The 27348-nt window shown below is 36.5% G+C and overlaps 2 protein-coding genes across 10 annotated transcripts in view; both read left to right on the plus strand.

Annotated features, from left to right (window-relative positions):
• Nucleotides 1-12137, plus strand: part of adcy9 (adenylate cyclase 9) — a 38377-nt gene extending 26240 nt beyond the window's left edge. For 2 of the 3 annotated variants that reach the window (XM_032587760.1, XM_032587761.1), the window contains 8 exons: nt 2357-2464; nt 2777-3033; nt 3245-3347; nt 3832-4040; nt 4591-4750; nt 5198-5340; nt 6760-6780; nt 7024-12137. In XM_032587760.1, the coding sequence (XP_032443651.1) occupies nt 2357-2464; nt 2777-3033; nt 3245-3347; nt 3832-4040; nt 4591-4750; nt 5198-5340; nt 6760-6780; nt 7024-8371 (2349 nt within the window). In that variant the 3' untranslated portion in view covers nt 8372-12137. The remainder of the gene's footprint in view (nt 1-2356; nt 2465-2776; nt 3034-3244; nt 3348-3831; nt 4041-4590; nt 4751-5197; nt 5341-6759; nt 6781-7023) is intronic. The other variant, XM_032587762.1, reaches the window with a different exon arrangement.
• A 1024-nt stretch (nt 12138-13161) lies between these two features.
• crebbpb (CREB binding lysine acetyltransferase b) overlaps nt 13162-27348 on the plus strand; it is a 40244-nt gene continuing 26057 nt past the window's right edge. For all 7 annotated transcript variants that reach the window (XM_032587753.1, XM_032587758.1, XM_032587755.1 and 4 more), the window contains exons 1-2: nt 13162-14047; nt 24857-25476. In XM_032587753.1, the coding sequence (XP_032443644.1) occupies nt 13963-14047; nt 24857-25476 (705 nt within the window). In that variant the 5' untranslated portion in view covers nt 13162-13962. The remainder of the gene's footprint in view (nt 14048-24856; nt 25477-27348) is intronic.

The raw sequence follows: 27348 nt of genomic DNA on the forward strand, positions 1-27348 counted from the left end.
CACAACTTTGACAAAGATTTCAGACCCCAAAATGCTCATCCTCACATAAAGTGGTCTTGGAAAATTGGTGATGGAAAACAAGATGACTGGGAAAATGTGTGTTAATCACTTTTGTCATTGTAATTATGAATGGCCATGTAAAAATTAGATTCTGATACATTGGCACACTCACCTGTGGAAAAAAATATGCACCAACTCTGTCATATTTGAGAGTGCTGCATTTAGGCAGATATCTTCAGATTTTCAATCTGCTACAGATTTGGACTGAGGATGAACTATTCAAAAACCTTAATAATCTTCTTCTTAGCTATCTAGCATTACCATAAGACTTTTCTACCAATGCTGATATTTGAAACAGTTAACTGTCTTCATCCAACCATAATGCTACCATGGATAATGATAGGGGTGGTGTTTTTTTTGGGGGGGGGGGGGGGAGGTTGCATTGAATGTATAAAAAAAAGAAGCAAAAACTTGATTTTCTCACCACCCTACAGCCTAGCCCAGATATATGAAGAGCATAGGGGATTGATGTTATACAAACCACACAGTCTGTGCTTTTCAGAAATTTGTGAAGTTGTTTTAAATGTTTGTCTCCTGGCAGACTTCCTGACCAGTTTTTTTCTTTTTGTCTTTTTAGATTTTCAGTTCTTCTATGTAATGTATTCTATGTATTGTTGCACCATGTTTTCTCAAAATATAGTGCAATAATAAACGTGGTGGATTGTTCCAAACGTAGCCACCTCCCCAGTTAGAAAAGAGCATGTACACTTATTCATTCATGTTACTTCAGTCTGTTGTTTTACCCGTAAAAGATTCCATTTTGTTTTTCAGTTGGGTTGTAAAGAGTATGGGTCACATTAAAGATCTATTTTTTATCAAAGGAGAATCAGCCATTTAAACAAGGGTGTGTTGCATTTCTTTTTTAGATTCACTCTAACTGTAGCAAGTCGACAAATCAAGGGCACAGTGGGAGGCATGTAATGGGTTAGCTCATGCAGAGAAGCACTCTTCAAGTCTGACTCCTCCATATAAAGCCATTTGTCTTCTGAGAAGCTGTTCCTCAAAAAACAGACTCGTATCAAGTGATGTGGGATCTTTAAATAGATTAGTGAATGATATTTGAATGTGTAAAAATATTTTTTGGCCACATTTGACAGCATTATTTGGATGCTTAATGATGCATAAATGCACCTATTGAGTTATCTTGCTCCCATTTGGTAGGTTCACAGAACCACACACTACCTTTGTGTCAGCTCAGCTTAGTCTACTATGGTCAGATTAGTCACACGAAATTGTCAATATTCTTTCTCTTTAATTATTCCAGAGTGCACACACAATATAATTTTTCAAATTATATATTTATTACTCCTAAAAAAGGTTGGGTTGTTTTTGAAAAAGGCTTCGTTCATAACCAGAAAGCATGCCATAACTCTTTAGTAGTTAAGACAATCCTGTATCCTAAAACTGAGAAGAAATAAAAAATGTTGGAGTTGGATTCAGGGGTACTGTTTTGTTTTTTTGTAAATTACATATTTATCTACTTGGAAAATCCGTAAACAAGCAAATAAATAATTATTTCCTTTGACTTCAGGTAAGCTGCACAATATATCAAGTTATAAAGGGTTCAATATTGCAATACCATAGGACACCACAAATGCTATATATAATAGGCTATTTTGTTCTTGCAATTTCCTGCATTCACACTCTACATGCTCGTTTGACACATTACTGTGAAACCTTTTCTCTACCTTATGTAGATTTCTTCTATCTTTTATTTTTAATCCACATTGAAATGTTTTGGAACAACAACAACATAAAACAGAGGTTAATGATAAAACTTACTGATTTCCTAAATAAATTTGATCTACATTCATCTCTTGTAATTGAGAGATAACTTAAGCAGGGCTTGCACATAATGCATGTAGAGAACAACCTTTCAATTGATTTAAGGGGTTTCAAATAAAATAAAGTTTAAGTAAAATCTTAACTCAGTTGGGTTTTCCTTGAACTTACTCTAAATGTCTTGTTTTAAAATAATTTATTCTATTAATCTTGTCTTTTTTCCAGATTATTTTCTACCTAATTCATTAACAAAATCAAACTCTCAACTCAACATCAGTAACTCTTATAGGAAACGAAGGGAAGATTCAACAGAGCATTTTTTCTGTTACCACCATTTCCATGTGGACACAAAGACTGAAGCTATAAAAAGAACCTGTCTCCGTGATGTTTCTTGAATACGTAACATAACTCTTGTGATTCCTCAACCTTGACTTTTCATGTTTTCTTCTGCACAATTTATTAATTCCCCCACTTGTTGTGTGACTACATATGTTTGTCTCTAATCTCCGGACAGTCCCCCTGCCTGTCCTGCAGTGTGACCCTTATAACAGGAGAGGATCAGGTTCTTGAAGAAGGAATGGTACATAATGGCTGCCACGATGACAAAAGCAATAACAGCAAGGTGAGAAAGGGAAGCGTGTAAACGTGTACCTGAATTGTGAAAAGAAAACAAATTTAAGCTATTCAGCATGTTTATATCTTGTAATAAAAGCCATGGAAAATATTGAGCTCTGAGGAATAACTCAATGGGTCCCAGATGAATTTGATTTAAACTGTTGCCTTTGAATGGATCTGACTGGAGCACCGTCTTTCATTTTTATGTCCCCTTTATTTCACTACATAAAATCTTCTCCAGAGAGCAAAGCTTGCACTATCACACCTTCTGTCTTTAGAGTTTTTGATCTCTTTCTTTCTGAACTCCTCTCTCTTTTAGGACTCTTCAAATCTGAAGTGTTCCCCTGCGGTATCAGTTGGCCGCAGCCCCAAGACGGTGAATGGCCTGCTCAGTCCTCAGCTTGAGGCCTTGAATAACAGCCAGACCTCGCTGTGTGAGATGCTGCAGGAAAAAGAGAAGAAGAGTTGGAGCGGAGGAGCCATGGGCATGGACCACTCGGCGCTCATCCCGCTCCGATCAAAGAACTTCCGGGAAAGGAGTGATGCTCACTTTGTGGATGTTATCAAGGAGGATAGGTAATCACCACCCTGTCTGTCCCTTTTATTAGAAAATCCTATTGCAAAGGGGTTGGGTGTCAGTTCAGTTGGGCACTTTGTGTGGATTCATCCAATACATTCTCCACTTAAAAATTAAATCAAACTTTGTGGGTGTATCATGATAAAATATAAAACAATTTAGTCTGAAGTGGACATGATTTTCTCTCTGCTGTTTATGCAACTCTATCAGTCTTATGAAGGACTATTTCTACAAGCCTCCCCTACACAAGCTGAGCCTCACCTTCTTGGAGAGGAGCCTGGAGTCTGCCTACCGGATAAGCTACCAGGAGGAGGTGTGTTTCTGTGATGTAATGGTCTCCATCTGCCTGAATTTGATTGAAAGTGTTCATGCATATGAATGTAGTTAGGGTTTATTTGTTGGTGCTGTATACTTAGCTAGTAACATTCTGCTGTTCTCATTTTTGTCAGTGTTAGTCAGCATCTTTTCGTGATGTCAATCAATCTCTTTTTCCTATTTTTTTATATTTATGCTGATATCAGGTTAGATTTCTGTGTATTTACCTGTGTGAGTTTTCCTCTGTCTGAGTCTCGTCTCGGAAGCCTGTTAGCACCACATTATCACCAGACTGGTCAGACTGCGGCAAAGAGAAATGACTGCAGGACCTTGAAAGTTGTTATGTGCTAGGTTACAATGCCCCCTGCTGGTGTAACTTTAGAAGTGATTTTATGATGGCATGACTGCAGCTGTAGGTGATAGAAAGTGGAAACATTTGCTGTTCATTTCATATTAATTTCCATTTTTGTCTTCCCTCCCAGGTGGAGAATCAAGCAGCGGTTCAGACGTTCGCCAGTCCAACGTTCAGCTCTTTCCTGGACATGCTGCTGTGCTGTTTAGTTGTTCTGGCGCTCTCTCTTGCTTGTTTCCTCCGACCTCTTGTCACCCAGCAGAGTCCATCCACTCCGGCACTCATTCTGACAGCTGTAGTCGCCCTGCTGGAGGCTCTGGCTCTGCTGTTTGCCATTCGGTGAGATACTAAATACAGAGTGTGGATCTTCAACTACCAGGCTGTGGGTTGTTTTCAGACAGTGGAAGGACAAATTAAAATGTGCAGCCTTATAATTGGTATCAATATGAAGTAAAAAAAGAACAATTACAGCGCCACCTGCATTTACTGGCAACATTGTAAAAGATTTTGATAAAGCATTAAATAAGATTTTTTCTTGCACTAGCACAATCTTAAATCCAGGAGTCATGGTATGAGAGGCAGGTTGCACTCTGGACAGTCACAGGATAAAACGGACAAGTAGGCACTTAGCCATCCACACAGACACACACACACACTCACTCCTGAGGTCAGTTTAGGCCAAGCAGCCTAACAACCATGTTTTTGGATTATGAGATGAAGCTGGAATACCCACAGAAAACCCATCCATGCACAGGGAGAACATGCAAACTCCATGCAGAAAGATGCTGCACCAGGTCACCCATTCCAGACAATCCTCTGAAATGTTAATGTTGTATGCAGTGAAAGGTTGTGTATAAGTTATGTCTTTTCAATTGTATTCCTTCTTCAGGATGGCTTTTTATCTGGACAGTGTACTGAGCTGCACTCGGGTGCTGATGAGGGCCATCTCTGGCTGGATAGTTCGCCACTTCATTGGAGCTGTCCTGGTGTCTCTGCCTGCTCTGACAGTCTACTCCCATTTCACCTGTGACATGTATAATTCGATCCAGGTAGAATTCAGTCTTCGTAACCATTTCCTGGCTTTTGTAAATCAAACCTTTAATCTTTATTTCAACAGTAGTTTGGCTTGGGCTGAAATTAGATTCTCATTGTAAAATAGTCTTGACTAAAAATACAACAATTTTTAAATGTTATGGTACAAGCAACAGTGTGTTAATTGATTAATTGCTTTTCTTTAAAACAGCAAGTATATAATGATTCTTTCTTGTAAGCAATAAAAAGCAAAAGTATCTGACCTTTTCTAAACATTGTAACTGCCAGGCTTAAGAAGCAGGTGGGGGACATGGCAACCTTCCAAAACGTAGCTATCGTTTGATTCTTGTAACCGGGCCAGGCCTAACTAAATCAATAAAACTATATGGCTTTACTTTTAGATGAGATTTAAAGATGATGTTTAAATTACTTGACGTTTTCCTTTTCTTCTTATTTCTTCTCAGTTTACCATGTTCATCTGCTGTGCCATCATCATAGCTATTGTTCAGTACTGTAACTTCTGCCATCTCAGCTACTGGATGCGCTCTACAATAGCCACCCTGGTGGGGCTGACAATGCTTACCTTGCTCTGCTGCTCCCCCTGCAGGTAGGACACAGCTAACAAATGCATGGTAAATGTTGTGTTGGTCAAAATACTGGAAGGTGAAAAAATTTAAACTCTGATGAGGCGTTTCGTGCTTCAAATTGATGACGCCTCGGTGGTGGTGCTTGCACATATATTAATGTCATATGACATTTCATTTCATATCCCTAATGTCGTCATCATCACTCTTACGTCATTTAGCTATAATTTTCAGTCATGAGTTAAGCAGTGTTCATTTCCTTTGTTTATTGTCTTTGCACACATTTCTGTTCAATATGATTTCAGCTCAACCTCATTAGTCATTAGTCAGATTAATCACTGTTTTTGGGAAAAATTACATTTCTACATAGCAAGTAATTTACTAGAAGGTGTAGTAGAGAAATAGAAAGCAACAGACCGAAAAGCTATAATTTGCAGGCTACTCATTATGTGTAATTGGATCATTAATTGAAAGGCAGAAAATGTTGTAAATGCTGGTTATAATGTATTTCACTGAAAATTGGAATGGGTTTTTGCAGGCAATTTTCACTAGAGCAGATGCAGCAGCAAATGTATAAGTTGGTACAGAAATTGATAGTTCATCTAAAATGATCTAAATTTCTTTAAAATGGAAACTGTGGTAGAAAACAAAAACCTCTGTCCATTAAATTGTAGAATAGTCAAAATAGCAATGATCTGCTCTACCGTGATCAAAGGTCAATTGTCAAAATAATGTCCTCAATTTTGCAAAAAAATATGTTGGCGCTCGCTTGTGATAGTTTTTGACTTTTCTGAAAGAGTAAATGCACCACTTGTGGGTTTGTGCCAAACCAGAGGCACAAAATCTGGAAAATGTATGAGTCCAAACCTCTGCCTTAGGGAGTTGAGGGGGGTACGAGACTCTCTTTCTATTTTTTAAAGATGTGTGGTCCATGCTAGTTTTCAACCTCTATATTTCATTCATTGCAGCCATTAGTAATGTAAACATCTGACAAAATTTTGCTTTGCTCCAAACCAGCAGATGGAAACATACCTAATTCGACTTTTCCTTTTTGAGACATTTTTAAAGTTTGTTCAAAAGCTCCATAACAATTAGATGGAAATGTAGTTATTTATTACCAATATGTGAAAGAAGCAACATTTGACTTTTCCATAATTTCTCTTCACACAGTGGTTATTTCTACCTTTTTTCACTATAAGCCTGTTTTTAATTATTTTTTTTTCTTTCTGTGGCATTATCTTCCGATACCCATATTTTACACTTTTTTTTTTAGATCAACAGTTATGTTGCGAGATTGCGCCTCTAGCTGTATAGTGATTATTTATAAAATGAATTGTTGAGTCACAATAATGTGTGAAAAGATATGTGTTACATATAGTATCTTTCACACTTTATGTATTAGGCTGATTAATAAATATCATTGTTGTTTTTGTCTCTTTCAGTGTTATTGAGAGTTTTTTCCGGTAAGAACTTTGACAAAGTTGAATGTGAAATAAATATGAAAAATATTACTTTTTAATATGCCATCATCAAATGCCACTAGAAGTGAGATTTTGGCAATTCCTAAAAAGAATCCCCAAGTTCATTTTTTTTATAAGAAGTGTGAAATTCCAATTGCCAAGTAATACTTTGATTGCATGCTTGCATTTCTGTCTTTTTACTGTTATTCTTAATTTCCTTTTTCTTATCTTTGTTTTTTCCACCAGGTCTCATGCCCAAAGCAACATTACAAACGGATCTGTAATCTTGTCCGACAACTCAACAAGTTCTGATCAACAACCCAACTTTGACCCACACAAACGTCTTATTCCTGAAGCCTGTGTGGCCTTCTTCCTGCTCCTTCTCCTCGTCTGGTTCCTTAACCGTGAATTCGAGGTCAGCTACCGTTTGCATTACCATGGCAACGTAGAAGCTGATCAGCACCGCATCAAGATTCAGAACATGAGGGACCAGGCCGACTGGCTGCTCCGCAACATAATTCCAATCCATGTAGCGGAACAACTTAAGGTTACCCAGAGTTATTCCAAGAACCACGACAATGTGGGAGTCATATTTGCCAGCATTGTCAACTTCAGTGAGTTTTATGAAGAAAGTTACGAGGGAGGCAAAGAGTGCTATCGCGTCCTCAATGAGTTAATTGGTGACTTTGATGAGCTCTTACGCAAGCCTGCCTTTGCAAATATTGAAAAGATCAAAACCATTGGTGCAACATACATGGCTGCAGCAGGACTCAACACTCAGCAGTGCGCGGATGCAGCTCATCCTCAAGAGCATCTTCGAGCCCTTTTTGAATTTGCCCTGGAAATGATGCGAGTGGTGGACGACTTCAACAAGAACATGCTTGGTTTCGGCTTCAAGCTTCGCATTGGCTTTAATCACGGGCCCCTGACAGCGGGCGTAATTGGAACCACCAAGCTTCTCTATGACATCTGGGGCGACACCGTCAACATCGCCAGCCGCATGGACACAACGGGTGTAGAGTGCCGTGTTCAGGTCAGTGAGGAAAGCTACTGCGTGCTCAGTGGCATGGATTACGAGTTTGATTATCGGGGAACGGTTAATGTCAAAGGGAAAGGTCAAATGAAGACATTTCTTTATCCTAAAAGCAGCGACAGTGGCCCCGTGCCTCAGTACCAGCTCTCGGTCTCACCGGAGATCCGAGCTCAGGTGGATGGTAGCATCGGGCGGTCTCCCACTGACGAGATTGCAAGCATGGTGCCAACCACCAGCAAGAATGGAAGCAGTACCAAAATGATGGTCCCCAGTGCCAGCATTGGTTCCTCAAACACAACAGGGCTTAGTCAAATGAAAGACTCAGACATCAATGGAAGATGTTCCTCCATGGTCGCTTCTTGTGCCAGACGATCTATGTCACACAGTGGCTTAACATCAGTACCTGTAACCAGTCTTGAGGGACACTCGCCAAATAACAAACAGCTCATCGTCTCATCCTCAATCCAACAACATGCACCACAACACTCACCAAGAAAAGACACAAAAGACAAGCTAGAGGATAACTCTGACTATAATGGTGGCGATTTAACCAGGCTTTAAGCATTTGCTACAGAAGCACTCTTACTACCAACCTTCATCCCTTTAAGCTCTCATTACTGCTAGCTGGCATGTGTAGAAGCTATATTTTTGTCCAACTTCAGGTAGAGGAGGTGGATTTGGACAGACACAGAAATCTGAGTTGTATAAACAGACCAGATTTTCCATCAGCCAAGAACAAGGTTGTTTGTAGTGTAAATGTGTTTGGCTGATATAATCAAGGGTGCTTGGTGGACCACACATAGGGTGTTGGGAAGATATTCAGAGAAAATGGAAATTTGCCTCCTAGCAACCCCATTGTCTGTCATTAACTTACTTGATTATCTTTGCACCTTTAATCTTGATTGTTTCTGTCAAATGTCTTTTAAGTGCCTTTAGAATAGAATAAGACGTAAACAAGGCCTTTTTAACTAACAATTAAAAGGGAAAACTTTACACATGAAAACTTTTTGGGAATAAAGCTTCACTTTTGCTATTGGTTTACTTTTTTAAACAATATTTTCCAATGACTTATTTTGCCTTTTTATCCAAGAGGAAATCAGAAATACAAGAAACCAAAATAAAGGGATAATTTGAATTATGTGAAGTTGTCAGAAGAATGGAGGAAAGCTACCAAGTAGACCCAACGATGTACAACTCAAGCTGGAAATGTTTCCAAATGTGGGATACGATACTTTATTATTAGATATTACCATTCAACATTTTAAGAGCACAAATTTAGCATCTTCACTGCTGTCTGACAAAATCCAAAGCAGTCATTGCTGACGCGTCACTAATGTAACAAAACCATCAGATTTTTAGTGTAGTAACAGATTATTTCCAGTTTAGAGAACACCAACAAATTTGACAGCAATCTCTTATAAAACTTTATATGGTTAATACCTCCTGTAACAGCCTTGTATCCCAGGTATTTACACATTTTCTGTTGTGGTTGGAAATGTGTTAAATTATCAAAAGCAGGTGTCCATTCCACAAGTTATGTAACACACCAGAAGTTTAGTTACATCTTGCAGGGCTTGGTGAAAAGGCAGACTGATACAGCCTGCATGAATTAACATAATAACTTTAGCACAGTAACAAACGTTCAGCTTACTAGTAAAAATAGCCTGTTGCGAAGGTTTCAATAGTTAATTTCTCCATTTGACTAGCTCTTATGAGACATGGATAACATATAATCTTCAATGCTATTCAATTCAAATTCTTATTCTGGCCTTGGTGGACTTGGAGCAAACTGACTAGTCAAAGCTGATGAGGCAAATTAATTCAGATGACAAAGCAAATGACAGCACATATAACTAATGTAACTTTAGCATAGTACACATGGACCTGTGTCAGCATAGGAAATGGCAACAAATATGATCCTATCTTGTTGTCATAAGCAGATATTAACTGAAAGTGCAGGCAGTTAATGTCTACTAATGTAGCATTGTATCCCACAAATGGAAACATTTTCATCTTGAGTTGTTTTAAGCTGCTGAAGTCGGCAAAAACGCTTGCCCCCATATTAGCTATTACCGTTTCACCGCTATGAGGACTTATTCACTTTTTTATAAACTTCTGACAGGAAATGACATCAGTGAGTAAGCTTTTATGGATGACCTTTCATAAAAAATCCTAAGTATCCCTTTAAGTGAAAGCTATAAAGAAATTGTTGCTATTTCAACATGGGAAAATCTGCACAATAATTGCTGCCGTGCCTCAGTTTGTGTAAAACTAGAAAACTCATGGCATGACCAGGACTAATTGGTAAAGGACACAGCGGACCAGTCTGAACTGTGTGAGGATATCTGCACGCATTTAACATTGCGTAACCTTTATTGGATAATATATTCATATATGGTTAAGCTCCCATAGAGTTTCTGAGATGACTGGAATACAAACTCGTTTGCTGTTGTGGCACCTTTTTTTTCTGACTACAGTTACATTTCCAAAACACTAGGAAATGGTTTCGTCAGATATACTTTATTGGCATGCTTGCAGCATTATAGGCTTCTAGTAGTTGTTCCCCCAGCCCACAATTTAGTTTAGCAGGAGCTCAAGATGTGTTTGGTGTTTTAGAAGAAGCTAACAAATCTATAGATGGTTTTAAGCTATGATTTCAGAAAGACTAAAGACAAAAGAATAACTGCCTAAAGTTGAATTGCATTACACTGTGTTAAAGTAGTTCTTAGTTCTCTCAAAACGAGGATAATTGATGTGGAATGTCACAAATGTGTTTGTGTTGTTACATGAAACTTAAGCTGTTCATTTAAGACGTCTAATTCTCCAGGATCTGAAAGACATTACTGGATGCGAACAGCTTGACACTTGCTGCTTAAAACCTTTAGTGGCATGAAACTTAATGTGTTAGCACTGTAAATGCAAAAAGCGTGTCTCAGATGTGATTCATATACTTAGGTGTTTTTAAAGCTTTTTTTCATGCTATAATGTTAAATAACCACGCAGTGCATTTTCTGTCATTGTTCTTGCTAAAAATGGATTGTGTGCTCAAGAGCAAAAAGATACAATTTCACTCACTTGTCTTAATTTGGATTTGTTCAAAAAATAATGGATAGCAAATCCTCAAATATTAAACCTGCCACTTCATATTTTCAACTTGCAATTTAGCTTTATAAATGGGAACCAATTTGCCTTTCCTCATCTTCTGTAAATAATTTGTATGAATATGTAATATTTTCATAGTTTAAGTTATGTCTCTGATGCTTGGGTTGCGCTTTAACTTTTTTTTCAGATTTTCACTTTGAGATGATTTAATTTATTACGACATATTTAAAAACAAAGCATAAAATGTGAATCTATAGCTTAAATCATATTTTATTTGGATAATTTTCAAAAATGCCTAGTTCCTTTTCTTGATGCATGTGTAAATTTTTCTTTTTCACTTAAGTTTGCTATTGCATGCCATATGGATATGGTGTAGTATATATGTAAAAATAAAAAAATGAAAAGCAAACTTGTGTTTCTTTGCTCATGAGCACACAACCCTGATAGCTTAATATGTGAAAAATATTACTGTACAGGTAGGTACTGGTAAAAGTAAAGGTGTTTTTTGGCCTGAATTTGACAAGCCTTTGTTTTTGGGGATCATTTTGTTATACTTTTTGAACTCTGGACTATTTTGGGGTACAGCAATGAACACGTGTTTTCCCAGATTTTGATTTTGAACCCCTTTTGTTTTCCTGCCTGTACATGAGCATACAGTGTATTAATTTACCTGGATTCATTGAGATGTTGGTGACATTCTGAACCAGCAGAATAGTGCACTAGAAAAATGTTGATGCCAAAGAGTGTCATTGCCATCTCATGCAGTTTTGTTGTGTGTTGTTTCCATTTTCTGGTTGTTTTTTTCCCCCCCACAAACACACACACACACTGTAAAAATTAAATTGCACAAGGCTTTCAATTTTGATCTACATTATGCCTTTCTACTGTAAAGCATTTTCTATTATTTGTATAAGAGCATGTAATTGGGTATTAAATAGTTTAGAACTGGACAACTTAAACAATGTTGGAATAATGCTTGTGTGTTTTGTTGGCTTGCATGTGTAAATCTGTATGGGTGTTTATAAAAGTGTGAGGTTCTTTAATATCTTGAAGGGGGAGGGTCTTACCAATTGACCCAGTTTTTCCTCATAGTATATAGTAACAGAGGGAGTGGAGTAGCTTGCTATTACTCCCACACAATAAATTGTTTTATGTTTTGTATAAGGCACGCTAATAGGTGAAGTGAAATTTAACTTCAAATAAAAGTCACTTGCTGAACATTAAAGAGAATGATTCAATTTGCAGCCTAAACATTACATTGACTTGTTTTAGGAGGTAAAAGATTGTAAGTCAGTCATACAAATTGTTGTCTTGTACTCTTTAACTAAAATTAGAGCTTATTGTATCTTGCATTTAAAAATGGATGAATGTTGACATTTTCTAAAAATATGTGTAATTACATAAAAACCCCTTATTAAAAAAATACAAAAACGTTCAGGGTAAAGTAATTTTGCCACTGCGACCAGAATTTCATGTGCTAGACTAACAGAAATCTGTACATAATTAACACATAATGGTGGATTTATATTTGGACCAGAGTCAGCAATTTATTGAACTAACGTTTATTGGAAAAAAATATGTTTTTTTGGAGTACGTCTATTCAAGTTTGGTCCATCTGTGGACTTTTACCTTGATTGCTCAAACTTAGTCAGATGGCATATATTGTCTCATTAAAAAAAGCAATTTTCAAGCCAAACCACTGTTTTCAGATGGGATTTGGGTCTTGAGTTTGACGACTACGATGAAAGGTGATCCTCTGCCATAGTCTTAATTATTTTTTTTTTTTGACAGGCTCTTGCAGGTTTTCTTCCAAGAAGTACAGAAATACATAAGCATGCATAAATTAAGAATTGAAAATGAATCTTAAAGCTTCCACCTGGAAGGAGATTTTTTCTTTGTTGGTATATTACGTAATCACAATAAAATACCTTGAGGTTTATAAAATGACAAGGTAATGAGAAGTCAAATGAGTTATTGTAAGTTTTTTTTATTTTTACAGTTTTTGTTTTTCGAAAATACATCGCTTTTGCTTTATTTGCCGATTCTACGTCACAAAATGCATTATGTATATCGTTAAAAGTTTAATACAGATTGAACACCTTTAATTTTTTATGTTATTCCACGCCTAAAGGTAACTTCTCATACGTTCACATGACGCACGGTGGGATACAGGTTTACGTCAGGGCGTCGGAGCAGTGCCCCCTCCTACCACCAAAAAAAAAAAAAAAAAAAAAAAAAAAACTTTTTTTTTGTATCGGAGGAATCAACAGCCGCCATCTTGACGCGGCTCGGAGTAGGAATTTCGGAGGAGCACAATTTTTAAAACCGACCGGAGCCACCCAGACCCGGCTGAAACGGGATTTTTCCGGTCGAAAATCGAAGACTAGATTCTTCCGCAGAGAATGAGGCCAAACATGTGAGGGTTGCGGGGTTTTTTACCGTCCTGAAAGGCCACTGTATATTTGATTTCCCTTTCAGAGAGCGCCGCTGGTTGTCGCCGTATCTCCGTCCATGGAACGCTGTTTTTGCTGGGGAGACAGCGACGAGAAAAAATATCCGCCTCATAGAAAATATTTTCTGAATTTTCCTTTTCTTATTTAAGCAAAAATTGGATTTTATCGCTGCTTACTTCGACTGCTAAAAAATGATTCTGTACGTGGGTGAAACCGGCCATCTGCGAGCTAAGGGATTTGCCTGTACGCTGTGTAATATTTTGTAATTGTTTTTTATTTATTTTTCTCGAACTAAAATATTTTTTGGACGTAGTAATTGGGGATAATTATGTGGGTGTTGGGTGTTGGATTATCATGGGGTGATCTTCGGTTGCGAAGCGTGGCGCTGTTGCCCTTCTTTTAAAATTCGTCTTCTCCGGGCAGCATTTCACCACTCTGCCAGTCAAGTGAAAATAAACTACTAACGTCGCTTGTTCGCACGCAACATTGGAAGGAAAAAAAGTTACGCATTATTACAAATCAGAGACTCAAGGTTTGATCTGACCCTGTTATTATTTTCCCGGCATCAACATCCATTGATAATTTTCACCGAGCAGGATGGCTGACAATCTGCTGGATGCGGGACCCCCTACTGCAAAGCGACCCAAGATTAATTCACCCATATCGGGATCAGACGGCCCAGGTAAGGACGCAACACCACTTTGCCCCCATATAGCTTAATAACAAGGAGACTGACCAGAACACAGAGAACAGGAACGAGTAAAATAACACCAAGCTGCCACCTGAGTCGTGGGATGCGCAAATATTAAGAGGAACTGTACATGAAGTTCCTGTTGGATTCCTCCAATGAATAAACTCATAACAGTATTAAAAACCAGTTAGTTTCAAACACCTGATAATCTCAGAAACTCATATTTTCCAACTTATTTCTGCATTGCTACAAAAATAAAGCCATTATGGCACTTTAAATACAGTTACATCTTTTAAATGAACTACTATTTGGATTAGTTATTTTGCTTCTGATCTCTTAGTTTGTGTGTTTATAAAAATCTCTGCACAGATTAACAAAAATCCTGCATTATTTTACCAGTTGAACAGTTTTTTTTTTTTTTAAGTCTATTTGAACATGTCATGAAAAAGTAAACATCTGTCCATCACTCAAAAGAGTGCTTGAAGGAAAGAAATGGGAAACATAACTTGGGTAGATTAAACTTCCTTTTTTTGTCACTTGTTGAGTTTCTTTTTAGGAGAGGAAACGTACCGGACTTTATAAAACTGCCTGCCATTTTAAGGCTGAACATTACTGATTAGCCGTAGGGTCCATGTCTTCACTTGCCCAACTTGCAGAGCAGCTTTTCTCACTCAAGTGGGGAGGAGAAAAAGCTTGTGTATATTATGAGCAATATTTTATGGATATCATCTCTTTGCAGTAAATTTAGGGGATTTAACTGATTCTTTCCAAAAAAAGTTACACTTTTCCAGGTTTAATCTTTTGAGTTCAGTGTTATACTTTGTCCTTTTAAAATAGGATGTCTCAAAGTATTTTATACATTGGAGCTTTTATATGCAAGGAGATTTTCACAGTTTAACCATGAGTACTACATTTAGCATGTCACATTAGGTAAACATGAAACTAAGACCAAAACGAATAACAGGAGCTAACTGCTGTCATTTGAAGCTAAGAACAGCATATTTCTCTTTTTGTGTAGAGTAACGTTGGCAGCATAACAGCTTTAGTTTAGTTGGTCCATCAACTTGGGCTTCCAGCTTTCTACTGCCTGCTTGACTGTGGTTTAAAGATAATAACAGTTACAGGTAGCGCTCCTTTAGATTCCAGGCCAGGCGAAGTATTTCTGGTCACTTCTGTTCAGACTTAAAAGCATTGCAAGTGTATGGTGCAACATTTTTGCGGTTTCAAAATCAAAACCTCTTAAAACGTTGATTTGCTGTGATACTGTTACCCGGCCCATGCCTTTTTGTTGGAAAATATTTTGCCGGATTTTAAACCAATATTCTCTCCAAGGTTGAGTGAGGCCTCTGGGCATGTGACAGGTGTATTATATTAATTTGGCATGCAGCGACATTAGCCTTACCTTAGCCTAGCCTAGCCTCAACCCTATGGTTGAAAGGTATTGTCTCTTATCAGAATGCCAAACAAAAAAACCCCCAAATATTTGATTTCTTTTAATTTGCTGGTACATTTCATTTAGGTTGGACCTGCTATTACATCTGGCCTCTTGTATAAAATACAGATTTATCAAGCAGCCAGATATCAGAACGGGGTAGTTTTACCTTTTTTATTCTCTTTTGGTGGTGGTCATTGATTGGGTGGTCAAATGCTAAACAATTAGATTTACATATTTTGCTTATTCATTAAGCTAGGAGCTCAATTTTGCAGCAATAAATGCTGAAAAACAACTTTTACTTTCTTAGACTTCCTGAGGAGGATACAAGTCAGATTACGTTTAGGGACATGCTTTGCTACATAAATGGGACTAATCTTGAAAATCCTTAATTTTTAAGTTGAATTTTTCTGTTTTTCTGCACTTTTTTTCTTGTTTTAGTTTATACACAAATAACTAATTAGTCAAAAATCTGAATACACAATTAGAACTTTGATTAGGGTTGCAAAATTATAGACAAACTATACTAGTTTGGCTTAAAAGAAAAATGTTTATATATATGTTTGGGAAGGGTTGGACATCAAGAATGTATTGGAACTGGTACTAACATTTCAGTTCTCCTGGAATAGTTCAACTTTTTAAATTTTGATTCCTAGTTTTGATACCCAATCCTCTGACTGACGCCATCAAATTCCAGGTCTTTGATTTCTGTGCCGATCTTCCTCCGGTTCGGACTTTCAGCCTAGCACCGTTTCTGATCATATACTGTAGCTGCTGCTTACCTGGACTGGTTCCTAAGTCTCGGAAGAAGCCCTATGAAAAAAAAAAATAACAGTAAAGTTTTACAAAAGGTAAAAAGATTGTAGAAATAAAATTAATTAAAAATGGATTCGATAACTGTTGAGAAACGGAATCGAAACGGAGAATCAAAATGTGAACCAGAATTGTTCAAATGCCCAACCCCTAAATAGAGCTGCACAATTGTTGAAAACCATTGGATTGCAATTTTGTAGTTGTTAAATGCACTAAGATTAAGTCTTAATTTTTCAGAGATTTTTCTTTCTTTCACGTCATATAATTTCACCTTTAGCATCTCAGCCACTAAAGAAATACTCCTGCTCACAAGTTTGTTCATTTTTCTGGTTAAATATATTAAATATATGGGGAGCGTGAACACAGGATTCTTCAAATATTATTTTCTAAATATTACATCCAAGCAGTTCTTGGAGATTGCGATGTTTCACACTCTGATATTGCGAACATGACCACAATCCATCAGTTGCACTCGAAGTCCATTGAAATACCTTAAATGTGAAAAATTTCTTTAAAATAACCAGTAGTTTTTAATTTAAATGCAAAATATGTAAAAAAAAATATAGACACACAGTCAGCAATATCCTGTATTTCTGCAATCTCTGAAAAACAAGATCCTCAGTTGAAATTTTACTGTACATCAACATATCGCAAAATTATTATATAAATATATAACTTTTTTTCAGTCAAACTTTTCAGCATCTTAATGCAACTTTTAAAAGATTCTAGAAGTCATTTACTTTTTTTCAAGAAATTTCACAGATGGTTTGATAAACCGTTCCTCTGCTGTTGCAGACCTCTGCAGACTTGGTCATTTCATGCCAGACTTTTTTCCAGGTGTGAAACAGCAGTGTGTACATCAAGACGTTCCCTGATAAAAGTGTATTAATTAGATCCCACTGGGAGGATACTTTGCAGCTCCTTTCCTCCTCTTTCTTCCATCCTTACTTTGAACTTTTCAAAACAAGAAACTCATGAAGTTCACCCTTTGAAAGGCCTGGAAGCATGCTTCATTTGGGAGATACTGTAAAATAATGGCTCACTTACAAATCTGATTATCCAAAAATAAAAAGCCAATGATTTTTCAGTGGTTAAATTGTTTTAGCAAATTGAATTGTACATTTGATTAATTGCACACCTCTACTCTGTTTGGCAAGAAAAACTTAATTTGTACATCTGTGCTTTGAATATATTACAGCCTTCTGTCGTAAAACTGACACATAGTTTAAAGAAAGTTAATTATGCACATGGTGATAAAAAATGAAAAGTGGTTGTGGTTTTATCATAATAGAACGCGTTGATGAGCCCTCATCTTCTGCAGATTTAGACTTCACAGCTAAAACAGGTTGCCTTGCTGTTAAAGTACCTTAGATATCCCTTAATTATTTTTAACCATTTACTTTTTTTTTTTTTAGCAAAGATGTGTGTACCATGTTGTGTGATTTACTACAGGCACGTCAGTTACGCCCCGTTCAATGGCATGACAGTCTGGGATAAATCTTTTCCGTTGTCCTTCTCCTATAACTCACTCTGGTTCTTAATTCATATTGGGAGTTTTTTTTTTTTTTTTGAATGCCTCTGTCTTGGTTTTTGTCCTACTTTTTGGTCTTTCAGACCATTGTTACCAAACTTATCAACTTCTGACCCACAAATTAAACTGGAAAAGATGCCAACTGTTGGTTGAGTACAGTAGTGTCACCCAACATACGGACAGTGCCCCCCCCCCTCGCCATTTTGTACCCCACTGAGTTCTGCCGTTTAGTTTCCAACTTCTTCTGGTGCAAAATGTAACTTTCTACATGTTGCGTTCTACATTTAAAATAAGTTAGATTTTAGCATTTTTATGATTTCGGTTTTAATTTTTTATTTTTATAACAGAAATTGCTTTTACAACTGTATTTTATTTACTCACCTTAATCTCTGAAGAGGAATACAAAGTACCCACACCTTGGTGAAGTCCCGACCCCAACTTTAATCATCTGGAGTTAGCCTACAGACTGTCCTTTGATGGGTCACGTCTGAGTTTGAAATTAACATAGCATAGATTTATCATCTCTTGACATCAAAATTTCAAGCAATTTAGCTTGTAAAGTTTAATAAATAAGAAGCGTGTTTATTGTAACAAGTTCCCTTTTCCATGTGGCGCAGCATCTGTGGGAATATTTGCTGACTCAAACACTGACTTTTAGCATTAAACTGTTATGAAGCAGAATAGCATGACAAAATGTGTATGAACAGCAATTTTTAAACAAACTAGACCTCAGCAGTTTGAAAGACAGGAATTCCCACCTTTGTTTTGTCCAATATTTGGCATTTCATTTTGGTCAAAGCGAGTTAAAACGGGGAAATGTTGCAGAGAGAATTAACACACAGACTGCAGGATACCCCTAAACTGTTTTTGTCCACATCGTGGCAGATCAGAGCGGCGTTGACCGATAAAATGAATTGCTCTCTGTTAGAATGGTTATTAAATGGGATCTTTCTTTGGGAATTAGTATGGAGCTAGAATCCATTTTTCCAGACTTCATATGTTTTGTCAGCTAATGAATTAATATTTGTGTATGCCTGATTTATAGATTGGTTGTATTTAAGTAGGGCTTTTGTTTTGCATTTTCAACATGTTAGTTCAGCCTCTGGGCAACTCAGACATAATCCCTCATTGTATGAAGGACAAGTGATTTAATGTGAAGGCCTGTAGATGGTATACATAGACTTCATGAATTCAATAAATGCAGTTTTTTCTAAGATTACATAGTAAATCTGTCATAATATTTTTTTTCTTTGCATTTTTTTTTTTCAGTTAAAATTACTAATCAAAAAATCGATGATTTGCGTACTCCTAATATCTGCGAACATAAATTGATTCTACTTGGGTCTCATTTTCATTTTTGGCATCAGGACGGAGGAGCACGCATGCTGAGCTGTTGCTCACGGACACAGATTAGCAGTCTTTGATGTTTATGTTAATGTGCGACAGTTTTTTATGGGGCTCCAGACTCGTGTCAGTATGTGTTTGTGCCCGTGGCCACAGGCCAGAGTCAGGCTTGTGTCCATTTGTGTAACTGAATGGGCGCGTCGACACCACGGGCAAGTTTGAGCCACTCGCTAATGGGACTGCTCACCTATTGGGCTTTTTGCTTGGTTTCTTTGTCTCTGAGGACCAACATTTATGTTAGCATTTGCACAATTGGAAGGGGGGAAAGGCATAAAAATATTCCCTTTTGCAAGATTAGTAACATTTTGGCAGATAGCTGATGTCTGCTGTGGTGGAACTGATTGAGATGAAGGGTGGGTGTCGTTGGAAGCCACCCAGATACCCTTTGTCTCCTCTCTACGTGTCTTCTTTTAACATTTTGCATTTGACACGTGTGCCAATATTACTGTTTTCTCTTTTTTGAGAGGATTTCATTCATTAATATTTGTGTGAAGAAGGGATGGGGTTCCTATTTTCTTCAACTTTTAGTGTTCACGTACATTTTTATAAGTAGTTATGATTGCTAATGCTGTTTACACAAGCAGAGCTGTATTCTCTCAGCTTTACTTGTGTTGTGTGCTACAAATTTTGTACATTTTTAACTTCAATTTTGAAATTAAAATTGCATATATAAAGTTTTACAGATGTTTTTCTGAATTAGTTCTTTCTCCAACTTCAGATGTAGCTTATGTCACATGAATACAAGATGAATGAAAATGCAGACTTTGATTAGCAGATGTTTAGTTTGCTTTAAGCTAGTGATAAGGCCAGTGCTTGACCAGGGAACAGGACAATAAGACTACTTTATAAATTGACTTTTAAAGCAAACTTCTATTCAAATTTGTTTGACAAGGAAATCAGTTATTATTTATCATTTAAATATGTGTGTATGTGCATCTAAGAAGACAGAGTGACAGCCATTTACAAGTTAGCATTATTTTACCATTTTCTCATGATGGTGTTTAGGAGCTCAAAGCAGGGCAGTAAAACCACAAACCTTTGCTGAACCAGAAATGCAGCCTTCATGATACAGTGATGAGCACTAAAAATTTAAGGTGATATGAATATGAATGTCATATGTTCAGTTCAGATACATGATTTTGTTTTCCTTCTGAATTTGCTGTAATGACTGATTGTAACAGATAATTTTGCTGTGAACTGTCTTTAAATCAGTGGACAGTTACTTTTTTATCTTAGTTGTGTTAATTTTAGAAGTTTTTATTTTGATCTTTGACTTTATGCTTTACTTTTGAACAATCATGTGTAAAATCAAAGATTTATGCAGGTTTATTTAGCAGTAAAAACTTGCTGTGCTGCTTCAGGACAGTTAGATATGACCTAGTTCGTTATCTGGTCCTGTAATTTCAATTCATAACAAACGAACTTTCAAAATGAACTCAATGATTTAGATTTTACAGCTATTAGTTCTTGTAACCAACAGCTGTAAATGTGCCGCTCGGCCTAATTCTTAAGACATGAAAAAGATTTTTTTTAAATCTGGCTCAGTTTGAGGTGCCTTTCTTGTCGCTAGAAATTGTGACAACAAATAATGTTGGCTAAATGATAACTTAGCCAAAATCGTAATGTTTGCTTCCCATTTCTAAATAAATTTAAAAGAATTTAGGAATGTAATGATAGCAACATTCAAACTGAAAAATTTCAGTATGGGTTTTATTCCAGGACACAGCAGTGTTTTAAACTTGTATGTTTATGTTCAGAGATAAAGTTGAAGCACATGAAGTGATGCCAAAGAAAACAAAAAAAAAGCATGGAGAAAACAGACAAACCTTGAGAATACTCCATTGTCATATAGATTTTTTTTTTTTTTTAGAAATATAACTGTTTCTGCTTTAATAATATTGTTCCTTAGTCAGCTACAGTGACAGTGGAAAATGAAATTGCATATTGAATAAAAGCTTCAGATAATTTATCCATTTCATATCCAGCTTTATGACCATCAACACACCACTTGTTACCATTTAAAAACTTAATTGTTGCTTCTTAATTTATTTCTTTAGGTAATTAAGCATTTTGCTGAATTATGGAAATTAATATTGATAAAACTTCTCACATCTTCCAATCTAATGTAGTTGCAAAATATTTTCCTAAAGAGTTTATATTACTTTTTTTCATTTTGAATATAATCCCATTTGGGCCCATTGACCTTTCTAATATATGCGCGTTTATGATGCCTGACCAAAACAAAGTAATTTTCAGCAACAGGTTATAAATAATATTTGTTGTGGCCAATTAACATTTACATTTTATAAACGACAAATAGAATACAAGAAATTACTTTAAAGCATCAGAAATGTTTGTACAGAATAATCAAAAAATTACCCTTTAATGTCCTTCTCATAACCAAAACATTTGTCTGAAAAGTGAAATGGCCATTATTAGGATTTAAAGCTGGCTTGTTAAACTTATCTGCTAATTAATTTAAAACAAAATTATTACTTAGTCAACATTTTAAAATGTTCTTGTACAAACAATTAGCAGACTAAACATTAGCAAATGTCAACAGCAGTCTGTTGTTCACTTGCAGAATGCAGCCCTTCAGTTTTTACTGAGATGTCATGTATAAACAAAATGAGTAAACTTGTTGTATTTAAATTTACTGTAAGCTGTTCTCTTTGTTGAATTCAAGCTGTGCGTTTTAAAGTGTCAACATGAATGAAAAGCCAACATTTTAGGCTTTCTCCAATGTAGTTTTTAAACACCTTGGAAAAAAGAAAACTTGGAGTCTTCTTCCCTCAGTGACAACTTTCACAGCAAAGAAAAACATTTAGAATTAGAACATTATTTTAAAAAAAAACAATTAAAAGGAATATTTTTAATACAGAAATATGGACTTAATAGAACAATATATTTAATACCTGCTTCAAGGTTTCAAATTTCAAAAGGTATTTTTAATCTAATAAGGCTCATCAGAACACATATTGTAATTTCTCAAAAATGAACGTATTTGGTGCGTTCACTTATAAAAAATAAAAAGAATCTGAATTTTGGGCTAATAAAGTTTACCTGAAACAGATTTACATTTATTCCCATTGTGACAGACAAAATAAACACAGTCACTGTCACGGCACTCTTAAGTTTTCTTTCTCAATTGTTATCACATAATATTATGTTAGCTGAGAGCACCAATATTTGTTGCTCTTGGATTTTTAACAAAATAATTTAAATTCTGTTGTACTTTTTATGCTTCTATATAAAATTTTTTTGTTTGTTTGTTTATTACTGTAAAGCAACTGTATTTTTTGCTTGTGGTTATACATTTACTCTCATACTGTTTAATGGTTAGTTGACTTTGCAATGAGTCATTCCTAATGTGCATATAATGACAACTAATAAAAAAAACGCTGAATTTACATATCTAATTCACGTTCTGCCAAATTTTGTTTGTGAAAATAACTCTGAATGTTTACTCTGTAAAGTTAAACGCCACAATGTAGCTTCTTGCTAGTACAAACTCTCATGATTTACTGTTTGATCGACTCATTAGAAGCAGCCCCACTTTCTCTGTGGAATGGCTTTTGCTTCCAGTAAATGTAACGTCTCTTTTTTTTTAAGCTGCTCCCTCCATTAAATGCCAGATTGTCTATTTGTTTATGTTGCTGTCTGTAAGTATGGCAGCACCGTACGGCTGCGATGATGTCAAAGGCCCGAGTTTAGCCTTTTGATTAACGGTGCTTTATTTCCTTTAGCACACTTTTGGGCTCAACTGAAATTTCTAAATGTGGTTTTAGCCTTCATCTTTGGAAAACTGAAGTGTCTAATTTTCCTAATTACTGTGAAAATGCATCATTAAGAAGTGGGTTGGATTCCTCTTTTGTTATAAATCAGTGGCGACATAGAATAAGGTGTGTGTTGGGGTGTGGTTGTTGTTTATTGGCTTGCATACAAAAGCACACCTACACAGGAAGGACCTTGGCATTGCCACGTGATTTGGGCTTTAGACTTCAGTATTTTTATTGGTAGTTGGTTTGTTATTTGCACAACTGCAGAGGAAGGCTTTGCTTCTCTGTGACTCTATTGCAACTTTTAGTTCAAACATAACATGTCACTTGATTAAGTAAACTACAGTTACTAAAATGATTTTAATACCCAGAAAATAGCCAGTTCCTTTTTTGTTTGAATAAATACATGTATACATGTTGATTTTTTTTTCTCTCTCAAATGAAAAGGCTTCCTGACAAATAGCACCAGCTGAATCATTTAGTTTCACAAATATGAGAGTATGTAAACAGGCTATTTTGACTGTTTACATTATTAAACATGTCACTGCTAATATTAAAAATGACCAAAATTTAATTCATTTTAAAATAACATGTCAAAAAAGGTAGGTGCTTTTTTGTTTTGAAAAAAGGTCAAATTTTATATTCTTGTGACTTTCCAATAGATGTATTTAGTACTAGGAAATGCATTTACTTTTGCCTTTATTGTACAGCTGAGGTGTTCAACCTTTTTGTCACATGAGTTAAATCATAAAAAGTACTCGTGGCCCAGAAAAATCACGCTTTTAAAAAGGAAATCACAAAAATGGTTTACTCTTTTTTTGCTCAACAATAAGCTAAGTATGCAATGTTTTAATTCGACAAATAATGCAGTCAGATGTTTTGTAGGAAAGGAGTGTCGATCATTGAACACCAAAAACTTAAAAGTAGGCTTATCTTATTAAAAAAACATGTAAATTCTGTGGGCTTGTTTGATACGAAGTACAAACAAATTGATTTATTTTCAGCAATAAGAGTCAAATTTAGTTTTTTGCTGTTTTTATTAAAGTTTAATTAATTAATTGGAAGTAAATTTGGATTAACCAAAATTAGCTTTAGAGTAGAAAGAACTGGATAGATGTGGTGTTTTTCACAAAGAAATTAATGAAAAGGTAGAAATTGGGGATGTAAAGAGACAAAAACTTTGTGTACCAAACATTTTTCATTGCAAGACCATTTTGATTTATCTGTAATAGTTTTGCCCAAACTTAGAACAAACAAAGAAGCCTCCTCCAACCTGCATGCCTGGGGTGGATTTATATAATTCTTCAACTTTAGTCAAGGGAGGCAAATGGCGCCTACTGTACAGTGTGTTCTTCTAGATTCTGTGTTTATTTCTGTCTAAATCTGCAGACTTTGATTGTCACTTTGCTGCTAGTTCCTTATTATGAACAATAAAGGTTATTTATATTCTGTTTTAACCCTTTCCTTAAAATTAGTATACTTGGTATTTTTAGATTAACGTGAAGATTTGTCAACAATTTATTTGAAATATGAAATGCTGAGTTGCATATCCACATAAATAAACTTTGGCATCTCTCCCATTGAGCATCTTTTTGTACATGTCATGTTTTTGAGTTGGATTAAATCAAATTTATTGTCATTCACTCATGGATGAGGATCTTTTGGTACTTTATGAGGGGGAGGTTAGTAAGAGCAAAGATTATGAATGCTTGATCCAGGTTCGTATTAGTAATGTGTTTTATTTTTAGCTACTTTCTCCAGCAGTTGCTATTGTAAGTTTTAGTTAAAGCCCTTGGAAGTGAGGTGGCTAACTTATCCTTTTCCCTCCTGTCTCTTTTTAGATCTTGTATCGTTGCTTGATCTGGAAAACGACCTTCCTGATGAACTTATCCTCAATGGAGAGTTAGGAAATGGGCCGTCTGCTAATTGTGGTCCAAGTGGCATGCCACCTGGTCTCAACTCGGCTATACCTGATGCCGCCTCCAAACACAAGCAACTTTCTGAGCTCCTGCGACCCGGAAGCTCATCTATTCTGGGGGGTGCGCTCAATTCTGGCAGTCCCCAACAGGGAGGCATGGTGCCGAGCCAGCTGGGTGCGGTGCTGGGCAAAGGGCCTCTGGGCCAGGGCTCACCCAATCATCAGTCGCCCCAAGGCCAGAAAGGTGTTTCCACTGGACAAGGAAATGGAGTCCTGGGCTTTAACCAGACAATGTTGAACAGTGGTCAGGGTCATGGTGTTATGGGCCAAGTGGGACAGGTCATGAATGGTGCTATGGGACCAGCAGGCCGAGGGAGACCTGGGCCTGGCATGCAGTACCAAGGCCAGGCAATGCAGGGGACACAAGGAGGCGCTGGACCTGGTGTTGGAGGAAGTGTGCTGGCAGAGACTCTGACTCAAGGAGGACCTCAGATGGGTGCACCGCACACCATGAATGCCCAACAAGCTGGAAACATGAACAAGGTGAGTTTAAAAAATTTAATTTGTCTGACAAAATATGAGAGAGAAATTCATTAATTAGATTGATCACAAAAGCACTGCTGTCTTTTAGCATTTCTGTTCATTTTCATCATTGATTTACAGCTAATGAACACCAATAATTTTATAATGCATTTTAAATTTTTCTTTTTTATTTACCACACTTTTTTTCTTCTACTAAACTTTACATTATTAAGTTTATATACAACATATTGTGAACAGTCAGCTTTTTTAACTATGTCCTTTCTGGCTCAGCCTCCTTGTGGAGGATGTCGGTGGCTGTCTGCTAGAAAACAGTCAAGTCAACAGTCTTGTGTGTGGGCCTGAAGTTACAACCAACATTAAAACTTATCTTTTTTCATTTTAAAACTATATAATTTATTGAGTTGGATTTGTGTCGTCCAACAATCGTTCATATGTTAGACCTTTCCTGTTCTACTTTGTAATCTTGGATTTATATTTTGTTTTTGTCTAATATTCAATCATATAATCAATCTGTTAATTATGGCCTTTTTCACTTCTTAGTGATATAAAATTGGGTTAAGCTGTGAAAATGTTGCTGAAAACTCGTTCCTTGGCATTAATGCATTGCGATCTTTGAATGAGCAGCGGTTTGTATTGTGCTCTGCTGGTTTTATTGTCTCCGAATATCTACAGTTTCAAGCACTTTGAAGTGCTCAATGCGAGAAATTGTTCCTCCGCTTGTCTGAGAGATACAGGGCTTTGTGGTTTGAAAGGGAAGCCAAGACTAAAACCAACAGGCTAGGTCTCACTGACATTGTTACAGCAGACGTCACCACATGAAACAAGCCCCTCCTTTCCTGTGCAGACGTATGCACCTTAATTTTTCACTATGTGCTTCATAAGTTCATTGATTTAATTCTATTTTGTACGATGTCTTATTGAAATTGGTTCGGACGGAGCGAAGTGAGAGGAATGTTACACAGTGCAACAAATAAAAATCTAAACAGTTGGACATGAATTTGTATTCATTGCCCCTTTAATGTGATGCCCCTAAATGAAATCCCATGCGACCAACTATGCTTACAACTCGCTAGTTAAATAAGTAAATAGAACTCACATCTGCATAGCTGAAAGTCTAAACGCAACTGTTATGGGAAGGCCTCAAAAGTGATTATTAGAGATTTTTAGTGAAGAATCAGCATCCTGAAGACCAAAACACACAGCAGACAGGTGAGGGAGAAAGTTTAAACAAGGTCAGAACATCTCACAGAGCCAGTCTATAATCTGAAAATGAAACGACTGTGGAACAACTAAAAACTGCTGAAATTGGCACGAGACCAAAGCATCATCTTGATTTACTTGGCAGATTGCATAAAAGTGTCAAAAATGTCTAAAAAATTGTGCAGCCTGTGTTCTTGGCTACTGTTTGAAATGAAAAAGATTGAAGTTTTCTCTCTTTTCTTTATGCAAACAATTTTAGTAGAAATAAAAAAAAATCTGAGTAAACAGAAGCCATTTCTAATGTTTGAAATGGTCCAAGACCGATGTGTCAAATATAAAATTTTATTGTTCATCACTTTTAGTTGTCCATTTGATCTGTCCTTCTCTGGCGGTAAATGGTTAGCTTAAATATAAGAACTTGTTTAGGAAGTTCCCAACACTTGAGGATAATGAACATGCAAAGTTTTATACTCATTGTAAGAGTTTATTATTAACACTTGAAGAAATGAGGCTCACAAGCTGAGGGAGGGGAGGTACTGGAGGCTTTCCGTTGCTGCGTTGCCTTCCTCTTCCCCGCCGACAATCCCCTGATAAAGGCAGTTCATCAAGTGGGAGAAGCCATTGGTAGGAGAGGTTGGATGTGTGAATGAGAGGCAGACAAGCATCTGTGGG

Source organism: Xiphophorus hellerii, chromosome 16 (genome assembly GCF_003331165.1).
Source record: "Xiphophorus hellerii strain 12219 chromosome 16, Xiphophorus_hellerii-4.1, whole genome shotgun sequence".
Taxonomy (NCBI): Eukaryota; Metazoa; Chordata; class Actinopteri; order Cyprinodontiformes; family Poeciliidae; genus Xiphophorus; species Xiphophorus hellerii.